This window comes from Macaca fascicularis, chromosome 6, assembly GCF_037993035.2.
Source record: "Macaca fascicularis isolate 582-1 chromosome 6, T2T-MFA8v1.1".
In the NCBI taxonomy this organism is placed as follows: Eukaryota; Metazoa; Chordata; class Mammalia; order Primates; family Cercopithecidae; genus Macaca; species Macaca fascicularis.
In genome coordinates, this window is record NC_088380.1 from 61,634,680 (window position 1) to 61,661,495 (window position 26,816).

Consider the following 26,816-nt stretch of genomic DNA (forward strand, 5'->3'; position numbering starts at 1 on the left):
AATTTTATGAAGGATTATGCTAGCCTTGCTGGCTTTTGGAAATTGAAAAGTAAGTTAAGTGTTGTTATGAAACCATCCTTCCTCCAATCTTCCTTACTTTCTTCTGAATCAAATACATGACTCCACCTACCTCTCTTTCCAGGAATGGCAGGTGTTGGAGTCAGGCATTTGCCATTTTAACTGCCAGCTCTGGAAAAGGAGGAATTGGTTTGTTTAGTCTGGAACAGAGCAGAATGTTCATGTTCAGTTGAACATGATAGCTGTTTTCAATTTTGAAAAAGCTGGAAGAGAGTTTAGACTTGTTTTCTTTTCTTTTTTTTCTTTTGAGACAGAGTCTCACTCTGTTGCCCAGGCTGGAGTGCACTGGCACGACCTTGGCTCACTGCAAGCTCTGCTTCCTAGGTCCAAGCGATTCTTCTGCCTCAGCCTCCCAAGTAGCTGGGATTACAGGCGCCTGCCACCATGCCCAGCTAATTTTTGTATTTTTAGTAGAGATGGGGTTTCACCATATTGGCTAGGCTGGTCTCGAACTCCTGACCTCAAGGGATCCACCTTCCTCAGCCTCCCAAAGTGCTAGGATTACAGGTGTGAGCCATTGCACCTGGCCTAGACTTGTTTTCTGTAAACCCACAGGGAAGAACTAGTTCTGGTGGGTAGAAGTTGGAATTAATAAGACTTTTGAATGACTAGAGCTGTTCAGATACAGAAGCAATTACCTCACAAGCTAGTGCACTCCTTATCACTATCTGTGTTTAAGCAGGTTCTGACCAAACCCATCTTGGCAGTGTTCTTGAGGAGACACCTGTATTGAGTAGAAGGTTGATCTCTAAGTTTCCTTTCATGATTGATGTTCTGCATGTCTAGCTAGCATCTGTGGAGAACCAAACAGTGAATCACCCATTATTCATGAACAATGACTGTTGGGCTGGGGGAGATTTGGAGAAGGGGGTCTTCCTTGGATCTTTTAAAAGGCACCCTCCTTGTGGTCCTCTACTGTGCCCACTTATAAAACTGCCCCTAGTGCCTTGGTCTCCTAAAAATAGTTTAAGAAAACAAATGTAATTTGGGTGGCTGGCTCAAATGTCAGAGATTGAACAAATCTATTGCCCTGCAGTCCCTGAGCTTTGAGTTGTCCCTGACACCCTGTAGTGGCTGCATTCTGTCAGCTGGTCTTCCAGGGGTGCCTTCCTTTTCTGAACTCTGTTTTTTCTTTATCAATGATGCATTTTTTTTTCTTTCTTGTTTTTTTTTTTTTTTTTTTTTTTTTTTTTTTTTCTGGAGACAGAGTCTCACTCCCATCACCCAGGCTGGAGTTCAGTGGTGCAATCACAGTTCACTGCAGCCTCAACTTCCTGGGCTCAGATGACCCTCCTACCTCAGCCTCCCGAGTAGCTGGGACTACAGGCGTGCACCACCATGACCGGTTACTTTTTTGTGATTTTAGTAGACATGGGGTTTCACCATGTTGGCCAGGCTGGTCTCAAACTCCTGGGCTCAAGTGATTCCCCTACCTCAGCCTCCTGAAGTGCTGGGATTACAAGCATAAGCCACCGCTTCTGGCCTCAACGACGCATTTCCACATTCCTTCTTTAAATTGTCTTAAAAATTTTACTGACCCTTTAAAGTGTATGAGTATGCTTTCTGTACAGTCATAGATTGGCAGTAGTTCCCGAATGACTGGATTACAAAAATTATGAAAACACAGATAAGAAGAAAATATAAACTCAAAAGTGATCACCAAAATGTTGGTGTATTGCATACACTTGACTTATGCTGCAGGATGGGTTTGCATCCTACCCCACCTTCTTTACAGAGCCCCTGCATCATGCAATGGAGGAGTGGGGAGAAGTGTGAGCAGTAGGCGAGCTCAGAAGCCTGAAGGGTCTGGTTGTTTCATAGTGCATAGTTGTGTACCTCTGCTCTTTCCATCACCCCACCAACCCCCGCCAGCAGAATCTGAACTGTCTCTTGTTCCCTATCCTGCACTCCAAATGAGCATGGCTGAAAATGGGTGGTGACCTAACCCAAAGGCCACAAAAAGGACAAGGCAGGTGCCTGAGGAGAAGGCAAAGTGGTTAAAAGGTCCTCACAGCTGCAAGGCCAGGAGACAAAGAAGAGGAGGAAGTTCTGGAAGGTGCTTCTGCCTGAGTGGGTACAGCCCTCAGGGATTAGGACAGTGGCAGGTAGTGTCTGCCGGGGTGGCAGGGCTGGTGGACCAGGCTAGCAGTGCAAATCTTAAATCTCCCACAGTGTGATCTTCCTATGGGCTGGGATACAATGACAGAATCTGAAGAAATGACTGAAAGTCTCAGAGATGCTGTGCGAGTTTGACTACCACTGAGGCCATTTTGTGGCTCAGTTACTAAGTGAATCGCCCTTCTATCCTCTCCTCCCCTTCCCTACTTGGACATTCCCTTCCATGAGAAGGGACTGGGTCAAGGATGATATTAAGAGCGTGTAACAACTGCCTTGTCAGGGGCCCGGAACAGGATGGAAACACACCTAATATCTGGGCAGGATAGATGACTTTGTACTTGCTGGTCTTGTGTGTGTTCCTGGGGAATGATTAGAGCAGTGAGAATGGAGAAATCCCTGTTGATCTGAGGGCATAGAAAGATTTTAACATTGTAACCACCACCAACTGTTCTGAGCAGAGTGCTGGAGTTACATGCATTTTTTATTTACAAAACTTTAGTCACACTGTGTATATTCACGAGTCACTTGCCAGGGATAGTTCTGAGAAATGTGTCAGTAGGTGATTTTTGTCATTATGAGAACATCATAGAGTGTACCTACACAAACCTAGATGGTATAGCCCACTGCAAACCCAGACTATATGGTATAGCCTATTACTCCTAGGCTGCCATCCTGTACAGCATTTTACTGTACTGAATACTGTAGGCAATTGTACCACAGTAAGTATTTATGTATCTAAACATAGAAAAGGTAGAGCAAAAATATGGTATAGACTATAAAATGTGGTACACTGGTGTAGGGCTCATAGCATAAATAGAGCTTGCAGGACGGGATGTTGCTCTGGGTGAGTCAGTGAGTGAGCGGTGATTGAATGTGAAGGCCTAGGACATTACTGTGCACTACTGTAGACTTTATAAACACTGCACACTTAGCTTACACTACATTTATAAACAAATGTTTTCTTTCTTCTACAATAAATTAATCTTAGCTTACTCCAACATTTTTACTGCATTAACTCTTAAAATTTGTTTCAACTTTTTGGCTCTATTGTAATAACACTTAAAACACAAACACATTGTACAGTTGAACAAAAATATTTTCTTTCTTTATATCTTTATCCTTTAAGCTTTTTTCTATTTTTAAAATGGTTTATTTATTTTCATTTTCTAAATATTTTCGTTAAAAACTAAGACACAAACACACACACACACATTAGCCTAGGCCTACACAAGCTCAGAATCTTCAATAACTCATTTTCCACCTTCACATCTTGTCCCACTGGAAGCTCTTCAGGGACAGTAACATGCATGAAACTGTCATCTCCTATGAGAACAATGCCCTCTTCTGGAATACCTCCTGAGTGACCTTCCTGAGGCTGTTTTACAGTTAGCTTAAAAAAAAACAAACAAAAAAGTAAAAGGAGTACAAATAATGATAAAACTGTAGTATAGTAAATACATAAACCAGTGGCATAGATCACTATCAAGTATTGCATACGGTACATAACTGTATCTGGTTTTTTTTTTTTTTTTTTTTTGAGACGGAGTCTCACTCTGTCGCCCAGGCTGGAGTGCGGTGGCGCGATCTCTGCTCACTGCAAACTCCGCCTCCTGGTTCACACCATCTCCTGCCTCAGACTCCTGAGTACCTGGGACTACAGGCGCCCGCCACCACACCAGGCTAATTTTTCGTATTTTTAGTAGAGACGGGTTTTCACTATGTTAGCCTGGTTGGTCTTGATCTCCTGACCTTGTGATCCGCCCGCCTGGGCCTCCCAAAGTGCTGGGGATTACAGGTGTGAGCCACTGCACCTGGCCTTTTTTTTTTTTTTGTAAAACAGAGTCGCTCTGTCACCCACGCTGGAGTGCAGTGGCACCATCTGGGCTGACTGCAAACTCCGCCTCCCGGGTTCAAGAGATTCTCCTGGCTTAGCCTCCAGAGTAGCTGGGATTATAGGTGCCCGCCAACATGCCCAGCTAATTTTTGTATTTTTAGAAGAGATGGGGTTTGGCTGTGTTGGCCACGCTGGTCTGAACTCCTGACCTCAGGTGATCCGCTTGGCTAGGCCTCCCAAAGTGCTGGATTACAGGCATGAGCCACCGTGCCTGGCCCTGTGTGTGCTTTTTTTAAACAACTGGCAATGCAGTAGGTTTGTTTATATCAGCATCACCACAGACACCTGGATAATGTGTTGTGCCATGACATTATGATGGCTACGATATCAATAGGTGATAGAAAATGTTCAGTTCAGAAAATGTTCAGTTCCATCATAATCTTATGGAACCACCATCATATTTGTAGTACATTATTGTCCGAAATGTCACTATGAGGTACATGACTGTATAGTCTTGGTTTTTGCTCTTTTTCACTTAATTTTTTTTTTTTTTGAGTCAGTCTTGCTCTTGTCACCCAGGCTGGAATGCAGTGGTGTGATCTTGGCTTACTGCAGCCTCCACCTCCTGGGTCAAGCGATTCTCCTGCCTTAGCCTCCTGAGTAGCTGGGATGACAGGCGTGCGTTACCACACCTGGCTGGTTTTTGTATTTTTAGTAGAGACAGGGTTATGCCATGTTGGGCAGGCTGGTTTCAAACTCTTGGCCTCAAGTGATCCACCTGCCTCAGCCTTCCAAAGGGCTGGGATTACAGGCATAAGCCATTGCTGCTGGCCACTTAATATCAGATTATAAACATTTACCTATATCATAAGATAAAATTTGAAAATGTTATCTATAAAATGTGACATAAAATCCCATGGACTGGACTCAGCATTACTAATATAATTATTTTCTCATTACTGGGCATTTTAATAGCTTACTTTTTGTGATTATAAATTCTGTTGCTATTCTGAATAATACCAAAACATTTTTACATGTATATCTTTTTGTGCATTTGTGATTATTTCCTTTAGACACACTCCTAGAAGGGAACTTGGAAGTCAATGGATTTGACTCTTGGTGAAACTGCCCTCCAGAAAAGTTGGACCAATACACCCTTCCAGGCAGTGCTTGAGAGCACACACACCACCCCATTATCAGTGATAGTGTGCTTTATAATTAAAAAAAAAATTAATGCTGATGTGAAAGGAGAATAGTGTATTATTTTCAATGGTCACTTTTTCTTTTTTTTAAATTGGAGACGGAGTCTCGTTCTGTTGCCCAGGCTAGAGTGCAGTGGCGCAATCTCAGCTCACTGCAGCCTCTGCCTCCCGGTTTCAAACTATTTTCCCACCTCAGCCTCCTGAGTATCTGGGGCTACAGGTGTGCTCCACCACCCCCGAAATGGCCATTTTTTTTCTTTTATTCCTGAGAAAGAAGTATTTTTATGTTTATGTCCATTTTATGAATTATCTATTGGCATCCTTTCTATCTTATTATTTCAAAGTATTTGTCTCTACCCAATTGATTTGAAAGTGCTTTACATAAAGACACTAACACTTCATCTGTTATAATGCTACGGTTACCTTTCCCTGTTTGCCAATTAAGTTCTCAGTTTGGTTTTGTTGGTTTTAAAAAAATATCTTTTAGCATTTATATAGTCAAAATCTATGGATACTGCATTTTTAAATTGATTTCATTGCTTTTATGATTAGAAATAACTTTATGAAACCTTGTGCTTATTTTATATTGAATTGTACTTGATATAAATTTGTAAACTTTCTGTTTGTATTCTGCAATCAATTTTTTTCAAAATAGTCAATTATTAGTTAATTCTCCCTTTCCTTGCTTAATTGTAATGGCAACCTTATATATACTCAATCATTATTGACACTTTAGAGGACGCTCTTCCTATAGCCTGTTCGCTGGAACTGTGGCTTGGGGAGCAGGGACCCCAGATATATCCTCTCTGCAGTGGTGTGCATGAATTTGGGGGTACAAAGACCATTCCAAGCACACTCCATAAGCCTCGTGGTCAGTCCCCCATCAAAGTTCTTAGCTTCCAGAATTGTTGGTGGCACATCTGAAGGAATTAAAATACTCAGAATAACCCTAAAGTTACTGAAGACTGCCACACAATTACTTCTACAGAACAACAATACTTCCGAGTCTCTATAAAATCACCCGCTGGTACTGCATTGCTCATGTGATCTTTTCAGGACCGTTTCAATGCCTGAGTAACAGTCTTAATGATGGCCAGCACTTAACATAGAGCTCACTGTATCTCACTGTATGCCCAGCACTGTGTAAACACTTCCTAGAAATCAACTTGTTTAATTCTCACTGTATGAGGTAGAGGTAGGTACTACAATTATTCCCATTTTATGGATGAGGAAACCGAGGTACAGAGTAGATACAAAGTGACTTATCCAAACTTGCACAGGTGGCAAGTGGTAAAACCCAGGTAAGGCTGCAGCCTGTCAGGCCTTGGATCCCACCCTCTGACCCCTGGGCACTGTGGTCTGGAAGCACTCTTTCACTCAGAGGCAAAGCCCTCATATATTCCAGTGAACTTGTGACCTTTTTTTGGTGCTGGATGGACATTCCACATTTTCACATTCCATTCTCACTGACTCACGGCAGCTTGTACCCTTCTCTCCACCCTGTTGCACAAGCTGTGTGGTGTGGTGTTTTGCCTGACATATCGTGTGCTAGAGTTTATACTCACTGCAGCAAAAATAAGCTTTAAATATTAACCCAAAATTGGAAGCACACCTGTGAAGAATTGGCTGGCTGTACAACAGGGAGGGAATTAAGGCTAGTGGTAATAGCACAAATATCCTAAAGTGAGGTTGAATGAGTTCTTTTAAAACATTAAGACAAATGTCAAATGGCCAAGGGACAAATAGTTTTCATACTGAAACAGAAAAAGTAAAAATTTTAAAATTTATTTTCTAAGATTAGCTTAGCATAAACTGGTAGAGACACACACACACGTACCTACAGAACAATTCGGTTTGTGAACACAAAATTGTAAGTTTTAAATTAAATTCTACTGGATCAATTTCAGTTGGGTATTGACATAAAATAATGCATCATGGCCAAATACAGTTTATTCTAGAATATAAAGATACTTTGGTTGGAGGATATCTATAAATAAAATATGTCGTACCAATAGAACAAAGGAAAAATAAGTGATGATATGAGCAAACACCAGAAAGGCATTTGATTAAATTTGACCCCTATAAGATAAACAGACAAAAAGTGCTTACCTATTTCAAACCAATTGCAGACATTATACCTAATAGTGAAACAATAGAGAAGGGAAGAAATAAGACAAATCCTAACAAATGCAGTAAGATATGAAGCAGAAAGAAATGAAATGTAATAATCATAAAGGAAGAGCAAAACAATAATTATTTATTTATTTATTTATTTATTTATATTATTATTATACTTTAAATTCTAGGGTACATGTGCATAACGTGCAGGTTTGTTACATATGTATACTTGTGCCATGTTGCTGTGCTGCACCCATCAACTCGTCAGCACCCATCAACTCATCATTTACATCAGATATAACTCCCAATGCAATCCCTCCCCCCTCCCCCCTCCCCATGATAGGCCCCGGTGTGTGATGTTTCCCTTCCCGAGTCCAAGTGATCTCATTGTTCAGTTCCCACCTATGAGTGAGAACATGCGGTGTTTGGTTTTCTGTTCTTGCGATAGTTTGCTGAGAATGATGGTTTCCAGCTGCATCCATGTCCTACAAAGGACACAAACTCATCCTTTTTGATGGCTGCATAGTATTCCATGGTGTGTATGTGCCACATTTTCTTAATCCAGTCTGTCACTGATGGACATTTGGGTTGATTCCAAGTCTTTGCTCTTGTGAATAGTGCCACAATAAACATACATGTGCATGTGTCTTTATAGCAGCATGATTTATAATCCTTTGGGTATATACCCAATAATGGGATGGCTGGGTCATATGGTACTTCTAGTTCTAGATCCTTGAGGAATCGCCATACTGTTTTCCATAATGGTTGAACTAGTTTACAATCCCACCAACAGTGTGAAAGTGTTCCTATTTCTCCACATCCTCTCCAGCACCTGTTGTTTCCTGACTTTTTAATGATCGCCATTCTAACTGGTGTGAGATGGTATCTCATTGTGGTTTTGATTTGCATTTCTCTGATGGCCAGTGATGATGAGCATTTTTTATGTGTCTGTTGGCTGTATGAATGTCTTCTTTTGAGAAATGTCTGTTCATATCCTTTGCCCACTTTTTGATGGGGTTGTTTGTTTTTTTCTTGTAAATTTGTTTGAGTTCTTTGTAGGTTCTGGATATTAGCCCTTTGTCAGATGAGTAGATTGCAAAAATTTTCTCCCATTCTGTAGGTTGCCTGTTCACTCTGATGGTAATTTCTTTTGCTGTGCAGAAGCTCTTTAGTTTAATTAGATCCCATTTGTCAATTTTGGCTTTTGTTGCCGTTGCTTTTGGTGTTTTAGACATGAAGTCCTTGCCCATGCCTATGTCCTGAATGGTTTTACCTAGGTTTTCTTCTAGGGTTTTTATGGTATTAGGTCTAACATTTAAGTCTCTAATCCATCTTGAATTAATTTTTGTATAAAGAGTAAGGAAAGGATCCAGTTTCAGCTTTCTACTTATGGCTAGCCAATTTTCCCAGCACCATTTATTAAATAGGGAATCCTTTCCCCATTTCTTGTTTTTGTCAGGTTTGTCAAAGATCAGATGGCTGTAGATGTGTGGTATTATTTCTGAGGACTCTGTTCTGTTCCATTGGTCTATATCTCTGTTTTGAATAGTAATTTGTTAATAGCTAACTTTTACAGATGAATTCTCTTCCAGGCACTGTCCTAACGGTTTCATTGGAATTAGGCCATTTATTTGTTCCAACAACTTTATGAAGTAGGTAGTATTTAACCCCTCCACTCCATTTAAAGATGAGAAAATTGAAGCACAGAAAGGTTCAACAGCTTTCCCAGAGCTGCACAGCTATTGAATGACAGGATTTGAAAGCAGTCCATATGGCCCGAAGCCAGGGTTCCCAACCACTATATGGCACTGACCATCAGGGTTTGAATAATTTAATTATCTGTCAGACAGCACATGAGAATTATCCAGAGAACAAGTAGAATTTATAAGATTCAATTAAGTTAGTCAGGTTTAAAAATAAATATAAAATTAGATAATCCTATATTAAATAATATAAGGGGGAAAATAATTCATTACATGAAAATATAAAATACCCAGGAATAAGCCTCACCAAAATATTATAATTTAAATGAGAAAAACTATATTGTGGTCCTGGTGTTCTATCTTCTGAGTCTAAGATGCCTTCTGGATAAAAACTTTATTGTGGGATATATCAGAAAAGTTGAATTTGTGGAAATGCATACCATAGTCCTAGACAGGAGGACTAAAGAGTATATACAATTTTAATTATTACCAGATTAATATATGTTTAATCTCATTTCAGTCAAAGTTCCAACAATTGTTTGGGAGGAGGTATCACGAAAACTTTAACTTTCATTTGTAAAGATAAATAGATAATTATGTTTTAAAGGAAACAAAAGAATATATATAAGTATTTGCTTATTAGTACACTGAATCTCTCTGGAAGGATGCATAAGACATTGCTTACATTATTTTGCTTCCAGGGAAGGGAACTGGACCACTGAAGGTAGGAGTAGGGGTGGATTACTCATTGGACATTTTTAATACCTTAAAAGTGTGTGAATATATTACCATTCTAAAAGTAAAAACAAACAAAACATCAAACAAAAAGTAGGTAAGAATACCCAATAATATTGAAAAAAAACCAATATTGAGGGAGATTTCCTCTATTGAACAGTACAACATATAAAACTGTAATAATTAAAATAGTGAGATTCTGCTTCAAAACTAGACAGATTACTAGAGCAGCATAGAGTCCAGAAACTTGCCTGAGACTAGCATGGAAGTAAACAAATAGGCTGGCTTACGAGCAAGGGAAGAGTTTTATCCAGAAAGCATCATAGACTCAAAAGATAGAACACCAGGACCCAGAGGTCAGGAAAAGCAGAAGCACTGCAAAGCCTATGAGTGTCCCTGAAGGATTAATTTCCTTCCGATGTGGTTTATCTGCTTAGGCAATTCTGTCCCTTACAACTTCCAAATGAAAAAAGGGTGTGTATTAGTCTGTTCTCATTCTACTAATAAAGACATATCTGAGACTGGGTAATTTATAAAGGAAATAAGTTTAATGGACTCATCCACATGGCTGGGGAGGCCTCACAATCATGGTGAAAAGCAAAGGAGAAGCAGAGGCACATCTTACATGGTGGCAGGCAAGAGAGCTTGTGCAGCCCATTTATAAGACCATCAGATCTTGTGAGACTTATTCACTACCACAAAAATAGTATGGGGGAAACCACCCCCATAATTCAGTTATCTCCACCTGGCCCTGCTCTTGATACATGGGGATTATTACAATTCAAAGTGAGATTTGGGTGGGGACACAACCAAACCATACCAGGATGGTCTGCCACGAATTCATTACAGAGGAAGTGAAGGCTCGGAGCGTGGGATGTTCTCTTGACCTGGGGAGACCAGTCATCCATGTGATCTTAGGTGAGTCATTTATAATAATCACCAGCACTTACGAAGTGATTCTGTGGGCCTGGCGTGGTGCCAGGTACTTTGTATGCATTACTTCATTAAATCTTTATAACAGTCCTCTGAGGATGGTTGTAACCATCTTTATGACGATCCTATAACCCACACAATTTCAAACAATCGTTTGTAGTAAAACCATCTCAACTTACAAGGTAAGGAAGGCAAGGGATAAAGATGTCACCAGCCAGAGCACACAATAAGTGGCAGCACTGGGATCTGAGTGTCCAGTCACAGGGTTTACTCCACTGTACCACTGCTAATCCCTTTATGTTTCAGTCTTCACATAAAAATAGCGAAGGAGCTGGGTTATATATTCACTAAGATTCCTTCTAATTCTAAAGGGATTGCTATTCTAAAATGAAACACTTCCAGGATCCATCCTTAAATTGGTTCCTGCTGTGACTACCTGAAACCAGCAAACCTATCTCAACTCTACTATATATTCAGCGGTCCCTGCTGGGCCAGCCCAGTTGTGGCCAGAATTTTAGAACACCATTTTAAAAATAATATTAAGTGATCAGAAGGATAAAAGTGCCAATTTGGGTGAATTGTAGGTGCACCTCTTACAGTTTTTAAAAATAGCAGACGGTGTGCTGATTTACTGTGGTGAATTAAAGATCAAAGGAGTGGTCTCAAGGGTAAAGCTCATGGGCCCACAATCAAAGAGCCAGATGCCAAAGCTGAAAGAATGTTTTTTTTTTTTTTTTAAATCAACTGTTGTTTTTGTGTGACCATGTTTACAGGGTTGGAGATTTCTGAACTCTCTTGGAGAAATGTCTACTTGTTGCTGCATAGAACAAATGGGCTGAGTAGGTAAACAAAAACAACCCACCTTCAGAAACTTCTGTGATAAAAGCCAAGCCGTGGCCTTGGCAATCTCTAGTTCCCGTCACATCAGTTCCTCAGGTTATATTCCAGTGTAATCTCACCCTTTTAACCTCCTTCTCCTCCTCCTGGGATGCTGGGGCCATTCTCTGCTCCAAGGGCAGACTGCCATGGAGACTGAATCCTCTCTGGAAGAGGTGGGGCTGTCACACTGAGCTGAGGCCTCTTAGCAGAGCTCATCCCAAAGGGAAGCCCAGCCCAGTGGAGCCACAGTGGTGGCTGTTGTCCCTGCCAGCCCACCTTGGGCAAATCACAGAGGGAGTCGGGCACTCTGCTGAGGACTCTAGCCACCATCATCTTTTCCTTCTCATGCTGGGTGTCAGAAAGGGGTTGATGTCAGAATCCAGAGAGTATATCTTGGTATGAAGAGGAGTGTGGGAGGGCTTGGGGGTCAGAAGCCTGAGTTAACACGACAGCCTTGTCCTTTGTCCTGTGTGTCCTTGGGCAAGTTGTATAACCTCAGATGGACTAAAAATGGCATCTGTCTCAAAAGCTGTGGCATGGATTAAGTGAGATAATAGGAAGAAAGAGTTTAGCACAGTGCCTGGTACATGGGAGCTGCTTAATAACCCAGAGTGTTAGCTCTTCTTCTAGTTAGGAGTTCTGGCTAGTATTCTTGGCCAGATCTCCTGTTTCTCTTTGGAGGCGATTCCCCAACCCTGGCATGGAGGGTGAATTGTCATGGATACATCTTGGTGGCTGAGAAGCTGGGAATAGGCCAGGGCTAAGAGATGCTGAAGAACATAGCTCTTTGCTAGTTAAAGGAGTATAACACTTTCTATGCTGTATTCATTTATGTATTGCTTGAATTTTTTGAAAAAGGTAGTATTAATTTCATAATTAGGAAATAAGTATAAGGAACTAGATATGAATATTTTTAAAAAATATATATATATATGTTTAGAGACGGGAGTCTTGCTTGCTATGTCATCCAGGCTGTACTTGAACTCCTGGGCTCAAGGCATCTTCCTGCTTCAGCCTCCTGAGTAGTTGGGACTACAGGCACATGCCACTGTGCCTTGCTAAAAAAATATTTTAAACTTTGTTAGAACCAATTAGCATCTAGTACTGTAACATCTCTACCCCCAAATGATCATTATAAGGGATTTAAACAATACTATGTTAACTTGAGACAAACAACATCACCTATGCAGTGTTCTGGCTGGGAGTGCGTAATCTAAATTGAATCACAAGGAAGCCTCAGATGAACTCAAAATGAGCAAATTAGTATTTAACGAAAGAGAGACACTGTAATTGTTTTAAAATGTCGATGTCATAAAAGACAAAAAAAGCCTGCAGAAACTTTCCAGATTAAAGGAGACTAAGGAGACATGATAACTAAATATAGACTGAATTCTGTACCAGAGGGAGAATGCTATAAACAACATTGCAGGTATACCCTCTTTTATTGCACCCCACTTTATCGCATTTTGCAGATACTGTACAGACTGAATTTTTGTGGCAAACTTGCATTGAACAAGTCTATTGGCACAACTTCTCCAGCAGCACATGTTCACTTTGTGCCTCTGTGTCATGTTTTGGTAATTCCCGCAATATTTCAAGTGTTTTCATTATTATCATATCTGTTGTGGTGACCTGTCATCAGTCATCTTTGATGTTACTATTGCAATTGTTTTGGGTCCCATGGATCACACCCACAGAAGATGGTGAACTTAAGTGGATAAATGTGTTCTCTGACTGCTCCACTGACCAACCAGTCCCCCATCTCTCTCCCTCTCTTCAGGCCTCCTTATACCTTGAGACACAACAATATTGAAATTAGGCCAATTAATAACCGTACAATGGTCTTTGAGTATTCAAGTGAAAGGAAGAGTCACAGGCCTCTCACTTTAAATCAAAAGCTAGAAATGATTAAGCTCAGTGAGAAAGGCATGTTGAAAGCTAAAACAGGCCAGAAACGAGGCCTCTTGTGTCAGTTAGTCAAGTTGTGAATGCAAAGAAATGTTCTTGAAGGAAATTAAAAGTGCTACTCCAGTGAACACATGAATGATAAGAAAGAGAAACAGCTTTATTGCAGATATGGAGAAAGTTTTAGTGGCCTGGATAAAAGACCAATCTAGTCACCATATTTCCTTAAGCCAAAGCCTAATCCAGAGGAAACCCCTAACTTTCTTCAAGTCTATGAAGTCTGAGAGAGATGAGGGAGAGACAAAATAAAACTTTGAAGCTAGCGAAGGTTGTTTCATGAGGTTTAAGGAGAGAAGCCATCTGTATAACATAAAAATGTGAGGTGAAGCAGCAAATGCTGTTGGAGAAGCTGCAGCAAGTTATCCAGCAGCTCTAGCTAAGGTCATTGATGAAGGTGGCCACACTAAACAACAGATTTTCAATGTAGATAAAACAGCCTTCTATTGGGAGAAGATGCCATCTAGGACTTTCAGAGCTGGAGAAGGGATGTCACTGCCAACTTAAATGCTTCAAAGGACTCCTGTTAGGGGCTAATGCAGCTGGTGACTTGGAGTTGAAGCCAGTGCTCATTTACCATTCCAAAATCTGAAGGCTCTTAACAATTATGTTAAATCTACTCTGCCTCTGCTCTATAAATGGAGTAACAAAGCCTGGATGATAGCAAATCTATTTACAACATGGTTTACTGATTATTTTAAGCCTAGTATTGAGACCTACTGGTCAGAAATAAAAATTCCTTTCAAAAAAATACTGACAATACATTGTCAATGAGCAGTAATATTTTGAAATGAATCATTTTTTCTAAGCAAGAACTCTGATAGAGATGTACAAGGAGATTAATGTTGTTTTAATGCCTGTAACACAGCATCCATTCTGCAGCCCATGGATCAAGGAGTAATTTTGACTTTCAAGTCTTGCTATTTATGATACAAATTTTGCAAGGCTATAGCCTTCATAGATAGTGATTCCTCTGATGGATCTGGGCAAAGTAAATTGAGAACCTTTGCTCTATTAGTTTCTGCCAGAGGAAAAAAAAAAACAAAAAAAACAAAAAAAAAAAACTAAGAAAAACTCTGGAAAGAATTCACTCTTCAAGATACCATTAAAAACATTCATGATTCATTGAAGGAGGTAAAAATCTCAACACTAACGGGGGTTTGGAAGAAGGTAATTTCAACTCTCCAAACAGGAGTTTAGAAGAAGTCTTAGAGGCGTTCAGAACTTCAATAGAGGAAGTAACTGCAGATGTAGTGAAAATAGCAAGAGAACTAGAGTTAGAAGTGAAGCCTGAAGATGTGATTAAATTGCTGCAATCTCATGATAAACCTTGAATGGATGAAGAGTTGCTTCTTATGGATGAGTAAAGAAAGTGATTTCTTGAGATCGTATCTACTCCTGGTGAAGATGCTGTGAATATTGTTGAAATAACAACAAAGGATTTAGAATATTACATAAATTTAGTTGATAAAGCAGCGGTAGGTTTGGAGAGAATTGACTCCAGTTTTGAAAGAATATCTACTGTGGGTAAAATGCTATCAAACCGTATCACATGTTACAGATCACATCTTTCATGAAAGAAGGGGTCAATTGACGCAGCAAACTTTATTTTTGTCTTATTTGAAGAACTTGCTACAGTTACCCCAACCTTCAGTGGCCACCACTGAGATCAGTCAGCAGCCATCAACATCGAAGCAAGACCCTCTACCAGCAAAAAGATGGCTGAAGGCTCAGATGACCATTAGCTTTTCCTTAGCAATAAAGTATTTTTAAAATAAGGTATGCACATTTTTAGACAGAATGCTATTGCATACTTAATAGACTACAGTACAGTGCAAACCTAACTTTTACATGCATTGACAAACCAAAAGTTTGTATAACTTGCTTTTTGCAATATTCACTTTATTGCAGTGGTCTGGAAACAAACCCACCGTATCCCCAAGGTATATCTGTATTAGGTCAATACACAAAATTAGAATGCAGATGCTAGATTAACAAAAAGCACACATACATGTAGAAGAAGAGAGAGAGACACACACAGAAAGAGAGAGAGGGAGGGAAGGAGCGAGGGAGACAGAGACAGAAAGAGCAAATGATAAAGCAAATGGGGCAAAATGTTAACATTAGATGAATCTGAGTAAAAGGCACACAAGTGTTTTTTTATATGATTCTTAATTTTACAACATTTCTATAAATTTGACATTATTTTTGAAAAATTTAGGCCAGGCGCAGTGACTCACACCTGTAATCCCAGCACTTTGGGAGGCCGAGACAGGCAGATCACCTGAGGTCAGGAGTTTGAGACCAGCCTGGCCAACATGGCGAAACCCCATCTCTACTAAAAATACAAAAAATTAGCCTGGCATGGTGGCATGTGCCTGTAATCCCAGCTACTCAAGAGGCTGGGGCAGGAGAATCACTTAAACCCCGGAAGTGGAGGTTACAGTGAGCCTAGATTGCGCCACTGTACTCCAGCCTGGGGGATAGAAAAAAAAAGAAAAATTTAAAATAATTGAATACTATTGAATATTACATGCACATATCTTAAGTTCTGAGAGCACGTTTAGAAATGGAAATACTTTCCATGTATACTGGAATGACTTCCCTTCTCTTCCTCCCTCAATATAGCTGATAAAATAAGAAAAGCCTCATTAATGAGCAAGTGCCATTCTTAGGTTTCACAAAGAGAAAACAAAGAGCCCTTATTAAGCACACAAACCTACATATTGATTGAAGGTAAATATTAGGGTAAAACCATCATGACTTTAAAAGATAAATCAGAAAATCTACATGTAGATAATTCATGATATAAGGGAATTCTCAAACACAATTCAGCAGATTCTGCAAATGACCAACAGAGATTTACAAGTGCATTAATCATGTGACTCCTGGTTAGTAGTCTTAGCCCCACCCATATGCCACCTTTACCAGCTAGTCTTTATTTATTAGGACTGTCAATCTGAAAATCAACCTGTGCATCCATACCCTCACCTTCTCACCTTGTCCCACATTTGGTGATGAGTAAGATGTTTGTCTCATACTTGTTTCATAATAAAAAAAACAGCTACAAGTTTATTGTATTTTCTTTTAGACTCCATATCCTTTTTGGTTAAAATATCCTTGAATCAAAATAGTGGTATCAAAGGGAAAATCCATGAATATCAGGTACTCAGCACAGTTACTTAGTTGTGGAACTGTGGAGTTAGTGAGTAGAGATGACAGGAAGAGCTCAGTGTAGTGGCTCAACTGCCTGCTGCAGTGGAGGCTGAGCTGAGGGAGAGCCTCTTGAAGCTGATCCAATGAGTTATGGGAAGCATCAGGGTTGATTCAGATGTGGTTGCCCAAGTGAGTCTCTATTCTCTCCAGATACCACTCCAGGGTCCTCCCTCTTGGGATGCATACTCTGGCAAGAGGCTCCCTCCCCCAGGACAGTTGGGTGGTCCTGTGGTGAAGAATATTGATGGCTGTGAAGGGTAATTGTTTGGATAAGCTCGGCCAGGAGCTTCCTTCTATAGAGTCCTTAAGAGGAGCCATGAAGGGTGGAAGGAAAGGGATGCTCAGGTTATTGGGGGCACAGCCTGTCCTAGGGGGAAACAGATGGAGGCCACAGCACACTCCAGAATGGATTGGACTGTTATACACTTTCTCAGGAGGTGGTTGGTTGGAAGAAGGCAGCATCACAAAGAAGAGGGCAGAGAAAGGTGGGGGTCAAACACACTTGCCCAGACTTATTCAGGAGGGATCAAGAAAACTGAAAGAGGCCGGGTGCAGTGGCTCACGCCTGTAATCCCAGCACTTTGGGAGGCCGAGGAGGGCGGATGACCTGAGGTCAGGAGTTTAAGACCAGCCTGGTCAAAAGGTGAAACCCTGTCTCTATAAAAATAAGAAAATTAGGCCGGGTGCGGTGGCTCAAGCCTGTAATCCCAGCACTTTGGGAGGCCGAGACGGGCGGATCACGAGGTCAGGAGATCGAGACCATCCTGGCTAACACGGTGAAACCCCACCTCTACTAAAAAATACAAAAAACTCGCCGGGCGAGGTGACGGGCACCTGTAGTCCCAGCTACTCGGGAGGCTGAGGCAGGAGAATGGCGTAAACCCAGGAGGCGGAGCTTGCAGTGAGCTGAGATCCGGCCACTGCACTCCAGCCTGGGCAACAGAGCAAGACTCTGTCTCAAAAAAAAAAAAAAAAAAAAAAAACGAAAATTAGTCGGTCATGATGGTGGGTGCCTGTAATCCCAGCTACTCAGGAGGCTCAGGCAGTAGCATTGCTTGAACCCAGGAGACGGAGGTTGCAGTGAGCCGAGATTGTGCCATTGCACTACAGCCTGGGCGACAGAGTGAGACTCCATCTCAAAAAACAAAACAAAACAAAACAAAACAAACACTGAAACAAACATGCTTGCTTAGACTTGTTCAGGAGTGGTCAAGAACAGGAAAAGAAGATTCTTCTCCCATCTCTCTTTCCCTCTGCTCCTCTTTCTTGACCAAGAGAAGGAGAAGGCTACGCATTTTCTCAAAGGCAACATATAATCTGCTTCTAAACCAGGGCTGGTTTGCCAGCTAGTCTTTATTTATCTGGACTGTCCATCTGAAAATCAATCACAGAATTCCCCCTCAATGTTCCTGGATTTATTCCAGGCTCCCATTCAAGATCTCTGAGCCTGAACTGAGCAACTGAGCCCAAATCATTCCCTTTCCTTTCCTATCTGCTATGCTTGCCTTTCAAAACTCCTTTGGGAGGACTCCTTTGCCCAAAACACCATTCAAAATTTGCTTATTCTTCCTTTGGAGGTATCTGGTTGTCACGCCAGATTTTTCACTTTTGCTTTTTCAGCAAAGCACAGATCTTCTGGTCTAGCATTCCCATTTTAGATGAGCAGTTGGATTTAAAACCTGCACATCTGTGTGTGGGAACTTTAAAAATCCACAACACAGTGGAATAAGACCTTGACTGTGAAAATAAATGATTCATTAATTCGATTTTTCATAGATGTCTTTTTTTTAATTAAACCTTATCACTGGCCAAGGAAAAGACATTCTGCAGTAGAAAGTACATGGGCTTTGAAGTGAAACAGGGTTAGCCTGGAATCCTAGCTTTGCTGTTTTACTTTGTGGTAACATTGGGTAGGTCATAACCTTTTAAAATTTCCTCATCGATAAAAGGGGGTCATACTCTGAAGCTGATATGAGGATTATATGAGCTAGTCTGTGTGCAGTCCTTAGGACAGAACCTGGGTCTGCTAAATGCTCCATAAACATTCCTTCTTGTCAGTTATGTATCCATGTAAAGCCCTGCACAGAGTCTGCACCAAACAGATGCTCCCCATCTGCCCCCACCTCTTATTTGTCAGTTTTTCTTCTAGCTTAAAGGAGAATGGATTTTACCAAAAACTGAGTCACAGTGTTGCGTTCTTTCTGGGATCTGACCTCTTCTCACTCCCTGCAGTAGGTTGAATGGTGGCCCTAAAGATACGTTCTCATCTCTATTGCTGGAACCTGTGGCTATTCCCTTATATGGCAAGAGAGTGACTATGACCTTTTATCTGAAGGGATGTGAGTAAGTCAAGGACTTTGAGAGGAGGAGTTTATCCTGGATTATCTGGGTGGTCCCTAAATGCAATCACATGCATCCTTAAAGGAGAGGCAGAAGAACTTTGAGACAGGTACACAGAGGAGTGATGCACACAGACGAGGCCAACTGAGGATGGTGGCAGAGACCAGAGTGATGAGGCCACAGCAGCCACGGCTGGAAGGACCAGGGAAGATTCTTTCCTAAAGGCTCTAGAAGTAGGCCCTCCGCTGACATTTTTTTTTTTTTTTTGAGATGGCGCCTCACTCTGTCGCCCAGGCTGGACTGCAGTGGCATGATCTTGACTCACTGCAACCTCCGCCTCCTAGGTTCAAGCAATTCTTGTCCCTCAGCCTCCCAAGTAGTTGGGACTACAGGTGCGTGACACCACATCTGGCTAATATTTTATTTTTACTAGAGATGGGGTTTCACCATTTTGGCCAGATGGGTCTCAAACTCTTGATTTCAGGTGATCTGCCCGCCTCGGCCTCCCAAAGTGCTGGGATTACAGGCGTGAGCCACTGTGCCCGGCCCGCTGCTGACATCTTCATTTCAGACTTTTGGCCACCAGAACTGTGAGAGGATATATTTCTGTTGTTTTAAGCTACCCAGCTTGTGATAATTGGTTACAGCAGCCCAGAGACACTCACATACTGTAGTAATCTGGGCTGGAAGACAAAGTCCTTCCTCTGCTTTTCCGCAACTCGACCAGAGAAACAATCTGTGCAAGAGGGTGGTCCACAGCCCACACAGGTGCGTGCAAACACACCGCTCAGCATCTTCAGGCACATTTCCTCAAAGACCCTGGCAGGGCCAGGCCCTCCTCACCCCCAACAACACAGAGGAGTGGGTGAGGCCCTGAGGCTACCCGCCCCCCCGCCCCCTCGCCTTTTTTTTTTTTTTTTTTCATTTTCTATCTGAGGCTTGGGATTCTTTCAGGCGCAGCAAAACTTTTCTTTCCAAAAGTCATGACAAAGCTTACAATGCAAGTATATTTAGTTACATAATACATAGACTTTAGCAGGAACCTCTGTGTTCTGTAGTAAATGGCTTTACTACAGGTTGCTTCCTGCGTGTGTGGGCTTTGAGAGGGAACACAGCCAGAAAGAACACGTGGGACCAGAAGAGATGTTGCTATGGTGAAAGCTAAAAGCACAAAAGAGAGTTGAGAGTTCTGAAGACCCAGGCTTCCTCCCTCACAGTTTTACAAAGCCAGCCAGAGACACAGCCTCATGCCCCTGGCCAGTCAAATAATCTGATCTTTAGGCCTCCCAGCAGCTCTGTGAATATGTAATATAGTATTATCCACATTTACAGTCAAGGAGGCAGAAGCCAGTGGAGATCAACTAGTCTGTGCAAGTTCATGTAACTAGGAAGAGGGCAGAGACAGGACATGAGCAAATGGCCATCTGTCACCAAGACCCTGGCATGCCTTGTTGCCTCTAGCTAAAGAGAAATATTGAGAAATGCATGTGGAGGGATTCAGTTTGCCAAACCCACCTCGTTGGAGCCCTGAAGGTCCTTCTGCATCATATTCTTCCACCATTCTCTGGGCAACCATGAGCCAGAGTCAGTGCTAGCCCAGGGATTGGCCATGCACAGGAAGCTTCCTTTTGCCCTGTTGTATGGATGGAGAACACCTGGGCCTCAGACCCCTCTGTTGCTATTTAGTGGGGTGTTGTTATTATTATTAGGAAGGACCCAGCTTTGAACCTCTCTGTGCTTTAGTTCCCGCATCTGAAATGTGGAAGAGGGGTAGGTTGGATGACTGGTTCTCAATCTTTGCTGTGCATGAGAACTTCCCAGGGAGTGTTGGTTGGGCCATATCTCACTGCAGTTAAACTGGAATCTCCCTGGGTGGGATTCAAGCATCAGCATTTTCAGAATTTCTTCAGATGATTCTTTTTTCTTTTTTTTGAGACAGAGTCTTGCTCTATTGCCAGGCTGGAGTGCAGTGGCCCGATCTCAGCTCACTGCAACCTCCACCTCCCAGGTTCAAGTGATTCTCCTGCCTCAGCCTCCCGAGTAGCTGGGACTACAGGCGTGTGCCACCATGCCCAGCTAATTTTTGTATTTTTAGTAGTGACGGGGTTTCACCATGTTGGCCAGGGTGGTCTCAATCTCTTGACCATGTGATCTGCCTACCCTGGCCTCCCAAAGTGCTGGGATTACAGGGGTGAGCCCTCGTGCCCGGCCCAGATGATTCTTAAGTACAGCCAATATGAGAACCAGTGGGTTGCCTGATTGCTAAGGTTCTTCCAGATGCAATGTCTTCTGTCCCTATCTGTATGTAAAGCCAGTGCTGCTAGGGTTCAATTATCCAGATAGTAACAACTCATGAAAAACCCTCAACTAAAGCCCCATGCTCAACTTTTCCCGAGAAAGTCACTTCCCTTTGGTTTGTCCAACAATATAATATTTAAAATCTGTATAATGGTCTCAACCTCTCATGGTCTTTCATGCTTTTAAGAAAGAGGAAGGATTAATGGGGTAATAAAACTATTCAGGAATCGCTTAATTATTATTCTAGGGCTTGCTATAAAGAGTATCCTAGGGTTCTGAAAAAAATAATTAATGTAATTTAATCACCCAGTACTAAGCCCTCATTTAGGACTGCTACATTCAAGCTGAAGGTAGAGAGATGAGTAGTCTTTTGCACTTCAGAAACTCCCAGTCCAAGGTGATAATAACAGCAGCAATAATAATAACAGCCGCAGCCAAAATGGGAAAATACTTATTGAATATCAGGCATTGCTGACAGGTGCATTTTATATGTTATTTTAGATCCTCACAGCAACCTGCTAGGTAAGCATCATTTCCTTCATTATATTGCTGGGGAAACTAAGGCCCAGAGAGGTTAGGTAACTTGCCAAGTTCACACAGCTAAGAAGTAGCTGATCTGCCATTCTGGTCTATGTCTATAAGATTTAAAATCCCATGCTCTTTCCACCATATGATAAAACCTCTAGAAAGAGAGAAAGGATTGAGAAATAGAGATAAACATGGCAGGGAGAGGGTTAACTTCCATGGGAGAGAATCGCGCCCAGGTGGAGGAATTGCTGTGAATTGCTCACATGAAAGGTGTTATAAGAAAATCAGTCTTGTAATTCTATATCTTAACTATGTTTGGGGCTCAATCCTGTTAGAAGGTATAACACTGGAACATGTAAATTTATTATGAAGAGCTAGTTCTTCTTCAGTCAGTTCCAGCTCCCTCCAATTATTCTTCAAAAATAAACCCATTGTGTGTTTCGTGGCTCAGCAACGTCATTTTTTAGCCAGTGTGAGCTCTTTGGTTCTTAGCAGATTTTCACTTTTACTGACTGCCATCAGTGATATAAAATGTACCAGGAGGAGAGGATGGTGGTGGGCACAGCTGTGACAACCCCTTTCTCTATGGTGTTAAGATCCAAACGCGGTATGAGCCAGCACTTTCTGAAGGCACACACACACACACACACACACACACACACACACACACACGAACACTATTCCAAATGAGCTAAGACCTGGAGAACACACTATATACATACATACATTAGCTAACTCAGGAATCTAAATAAAAATTTATTTTTGGAGAAACCCACTGGGCTAAAATAATTCACCCACAAAGCCAAATGTAGCTTGAGGGGTATTAAACATGCTATCGCCTAGAGCAGGAAAAGGGAAAAAAGAATGAAGCAATACATTTTCTTAATGAGGCTTTTTCAAACCACCATTTTGTGTTGTAGCCCAAACAGATAAAATCACCAAAGGAACTTAGGATCTTGAAGAATATTCAGAGACTGTAGAAAGTGGTTTAAATATTAGATATTTAAGAAAAGATTCTAAAAAATATTTATTATGTTTATAAAATGGAAATTTCACGTTCATACTAAAAAAAATTTACAATTACACATAAGTATTATGTGAAGATGTGTATAAACACACTGCATATGCAAAATGTATACACCTAGACCATATGGCCAAATACATGGTATTATAAGGATGAGTTGATTTCACAGCAACATTTTGATGTGGAAAATTACCTCCACTCCAGAAATTATAAGTAAGGAAGATATACCCTGTCGCTGCAAATAATAGCATAGGGATATGTCATTACACAACCTTGGATGAGATAACATATCAACCCGACATAAATACAGGCAACATCTATTCCTGAAAGAATAAAAAAATGCTTATGAAGATATAGCAATGAGATACTGGGCTAATAGAATGATTAAAAAAAAGTGATGTGTTCTTACACTGCTTACTCTAATTTTTAAAAAAGATTCGGAAGGAACAGAATAAAGACAACACTATTGAAATAGCGTGCTTGAAATTCAATTTTTAAAATTTGAAGGTAGGAATACTTCAACAAGATCATAAGCTTATACACCAAATCATAAGCTTATTTTTCTGTTTCAGATGCTTATCAAAGAAGCGAACATTTTGAACAGGTTTGTTTTCTAGGTGAAATCCTCTTTCCACATCCTACATAGCAAATCCTCATGCACACGCACGCACGCACACACACACGCACACTTCTCTTTCTCTCCTTACAACTGCAAATCCGTACCATGGGACTAAGGATGCTAACACCAAAGAATGTGTTAAAGCAACATTTTACCTCTTTGCTGATCAAACACAGAAGGGGTGCTGAAATCCATGGTAGCCTGTCTCATCATTTACCATCAGAATGGCAAAAAGCATCCAGGTCTCTAGAGAGGAGAAAACACCATCTCAAACATTCCAGTCAACATGACAGTCAGAGGCAGCATCGTTTGCCAAGACCTCTGTTTCAGAATTAAATGTGCACCAGAGCTGCAGGTTGTTGTCCAGGCAAGTGATGAAAATCAGTAAATGCTATTCCTGTAAATACCTGCTAGAAAAGAGTTACTCTATGGCCTCATTCATCAGCTGTACTTGGGCATAATACACCCTCCACCCCCAAATAAATAAACACAATTACTCAAACTCTAAAAAGATAGTAATTGTATGGGCCACCTGCCTTGGATCTGGGCTGGGGAAACACAGCAGATCACGGAGCTTCAGCAGCTGGAATGTCGCTTTACACCAACAGAAATCTGAATGGGTGAGTGAGGATTCACAGGGCCAGACAGAGCATGTGCAAAGCTGCCAACGCAGTTCGCATTCGGCTGTGCTCTTGGCGGAGCGAGAACTGCATTTGGGTCATGTGAGCAGAGAGTGCCATCTCAATGGAATAGGATGTAAATATTGTAGCAGGAGGCTGCTGGCCATGTGCTGTGTGGAGTAATTATCCATGTTGGCAGTCTTCTTCACTCCCCTTTCAGCTCCGTTCTCCAACTGACAGGGAGGATGGGGAAAGGTGTCATTTGAAAGGTGACATTTCAAGGCTCGAGTGTCTGTGGTGATAAAATTAAAACAGTCTGCAGTCACAAGGGAGTTTATTGTAGCATTATATGTGGTAAAACCTGGAAAGCCACCTGAACATACTTCATTCAGGAAGCGGTTAAGTAAATGGTGGTAAATTCGTACTCTAGATTTAAAAATCTGACAAAATAAATCTATGTGTATTTATCTGGTGACATGTCACTAATCTACTGTTAAATGAAAGAAACAAGTTATATATTTCATTTGTTCACATTTTAATAAAACCAGAAGCCACTTACTGTATATATTATTATGTTTACATATTCAGGGGAACACTGAAAAAGATGTAAAAAGATACGTACTGCTAATATTGGTTCCCTCAGGCCAGTGTAATTAGAGTAGATTTCTAACTTGTTCTGTACCAATCTATGTATTTTTGGTTTGTTAATAACCAGTATCTATTATCTTATATTTGTAATAAAAATATGGTATAATAAATTCAAACAAAAATCTACATTCTAGGCACAACCAGATTTTTGGATAAGTCAAATAGCCATATAATAGATGCTTTTATAAATGCTATTAATAGTGGTAATAACTGTTTTCTTTTTAACTTAATTAGTGTGTGATTGTGGAAATAAAAGCAGAAACCATTTTTCTCCGTACATGGCCACCTTTGTTTTGATGTGGACTGATCTAGTGTATAACTTGTGTTCTTTGATAGGCAGGCTCCTTACTTCTCTCCTGCCTCATATTTTCTCAGTGCCTATCATTAATTTTCCATCAACATATTGGGGGGCCTCTCTTCTGTGTGACAATACGACTACTCACTCAAAAATACTATTCATTCTCCTTTCCCACATCAGGCCCTCCCCTCAACATGCCCTGCGTTCTTTTTATTTAAAAACACAGGCAGAACATATGTCTTACAAATAATTACCCAAAATGTGCTCCTTGGATAAATCTCTTAAATTTCCCAACACCAGTTTCTTGCATTAACCATGAGAGCCAGACTTAGGGGCTGCGAGTGGATTGAGGAGGAAACTGAGAATTACACCAGCAGATCCTCAGCTAAGGAGAGATGGCTCCAGCTCATCTGGCTGACAGAGGTAAAAGGGGTTTTTGCCATTCAGTCCCCAACAAGAGAAAAACAAAGGGTTTAGATGAGCTTCCCTTTCATTCATTTGTTCATTAATTCATCAGTTGTTAAGGAAGGACTCCTGTGCTCCAATCATTTCTATAGGCACTAGAAAGGCAAGGCAGGAAATGTTCCCATATTAAATGAGCTTACACTCATGGGTGCAACTTCTGCTCCTGGCCATGCTGGAGTAATAGGAACTGGATTCACCCTTCTTCCTTAAACAACTGGAAAATTGGGCAAAATAGGTCAGTTTTCGGACAGCAGAAAGCACAGGACACGGATCTTTGAGAGAAGATAAACAAATGAGGTCAGTGTGAATCCCCAGCTTGCTATCTGGGGAGAGTTTCCAGGCTGCAGCACATGGAGGGGATAGAGGGCTGAATGGTTTGTGGAAGGGCCCACAGAAAGGAATGTCCTCATTCTAGTCCTCAGAACCTATGAATATGACCTTATTTGGAAAAGGAGTCTTTGCAGATGTAATTTAGTTAAGGGTCTTAAGTTGAAATCATCCTGCATTATACTGGTGGGCCCTGTATCCAGCCACAAACGCCCTTATAAGAGACACGCAGAGAGAGGTGGAGGAAGCCACGTGGGCCTAGTGGCAGAGAGGGGAATGATGCAGCCACAAGCTAAGCAACACTTGCAGCCACCAGAAGCTGGAAGAAGTATGGAACAGGCTGTCCCTTAGAGCCTTCAGAGGGAGGAGGCCCTGTTGACACCTTGAGTTCAAAATTCTAGTCCCCAGAACTGTGGGAGAAGAAATTTCTGTTGTTTTGAGCCACCAAACTGGTGATGATTTGTTACAATGGCTTCAGGAAACTAATACAAAAGAGGAACTATCAAAATAAATGCAAAGTCTCTAAAATGATTACAAAACCAAATTAAAATATACAGGCATTTTCACGTTTGGAAAAGGGTTGCTTTGGGCTCATTTTGAAGAAAGGCAGTCAAAGAGAATGGAAAGGGTATGAACTTGGGTTTGTCTTTTGTTAGGTGTGTGATTAGGAGAAGTTGATGCAGTGCAGGTGAGCCCCCAAATTGGGACTTAGCCTGAAGGATTCTTGGCTTTGCCCATGAAAGAATTCAAAGGGGAGCTCGTGGTGGAGACAGTAACTTTTACTGAAGCAGCAGTGTACACTACAGCAGCAGCAGACGTACTGCTCCTTGTGGATAAGGGCTATCCCACGGGCGCTGTGCCCGGAGGAGCA

At 41.3% G+C, this 26,816-nt stretch overlaps 1 protein-coding gene across 2 annotated transcripts in view; it reads right to left on the minus strand.

Moving 5' to 3' along the window:
* ANKRD55 (ankyrin repeat domain 55) overlaps positions 1-24,205 on the minus strand; it is a 138,507-nt gene extending 114,302 nt beyond the window's left edge. For both annotated transcript variants that reach the window (XR_012413670.1, XM_045393726.2), the window contains exons 1-2: positions 24,124-24,205; positions 23,743-23,833 (exon numbers count right to left, since the gene is read on the minus strand). Coding sequence is in view for 1 of the 2 variants with exons in the window: in XM_045393726.2 (XP_045249661.2) it covers positions 23,743-23,800 (58 nt within the window). In the remaining variant the exon portion in view is untranslated. The remainder of the gene's footprint in view (positions 1-23,742; positions 23,834-24,123) is intronic.
* Positions 24,206-26,816: the final 2,611 nt, after the last annotated feature.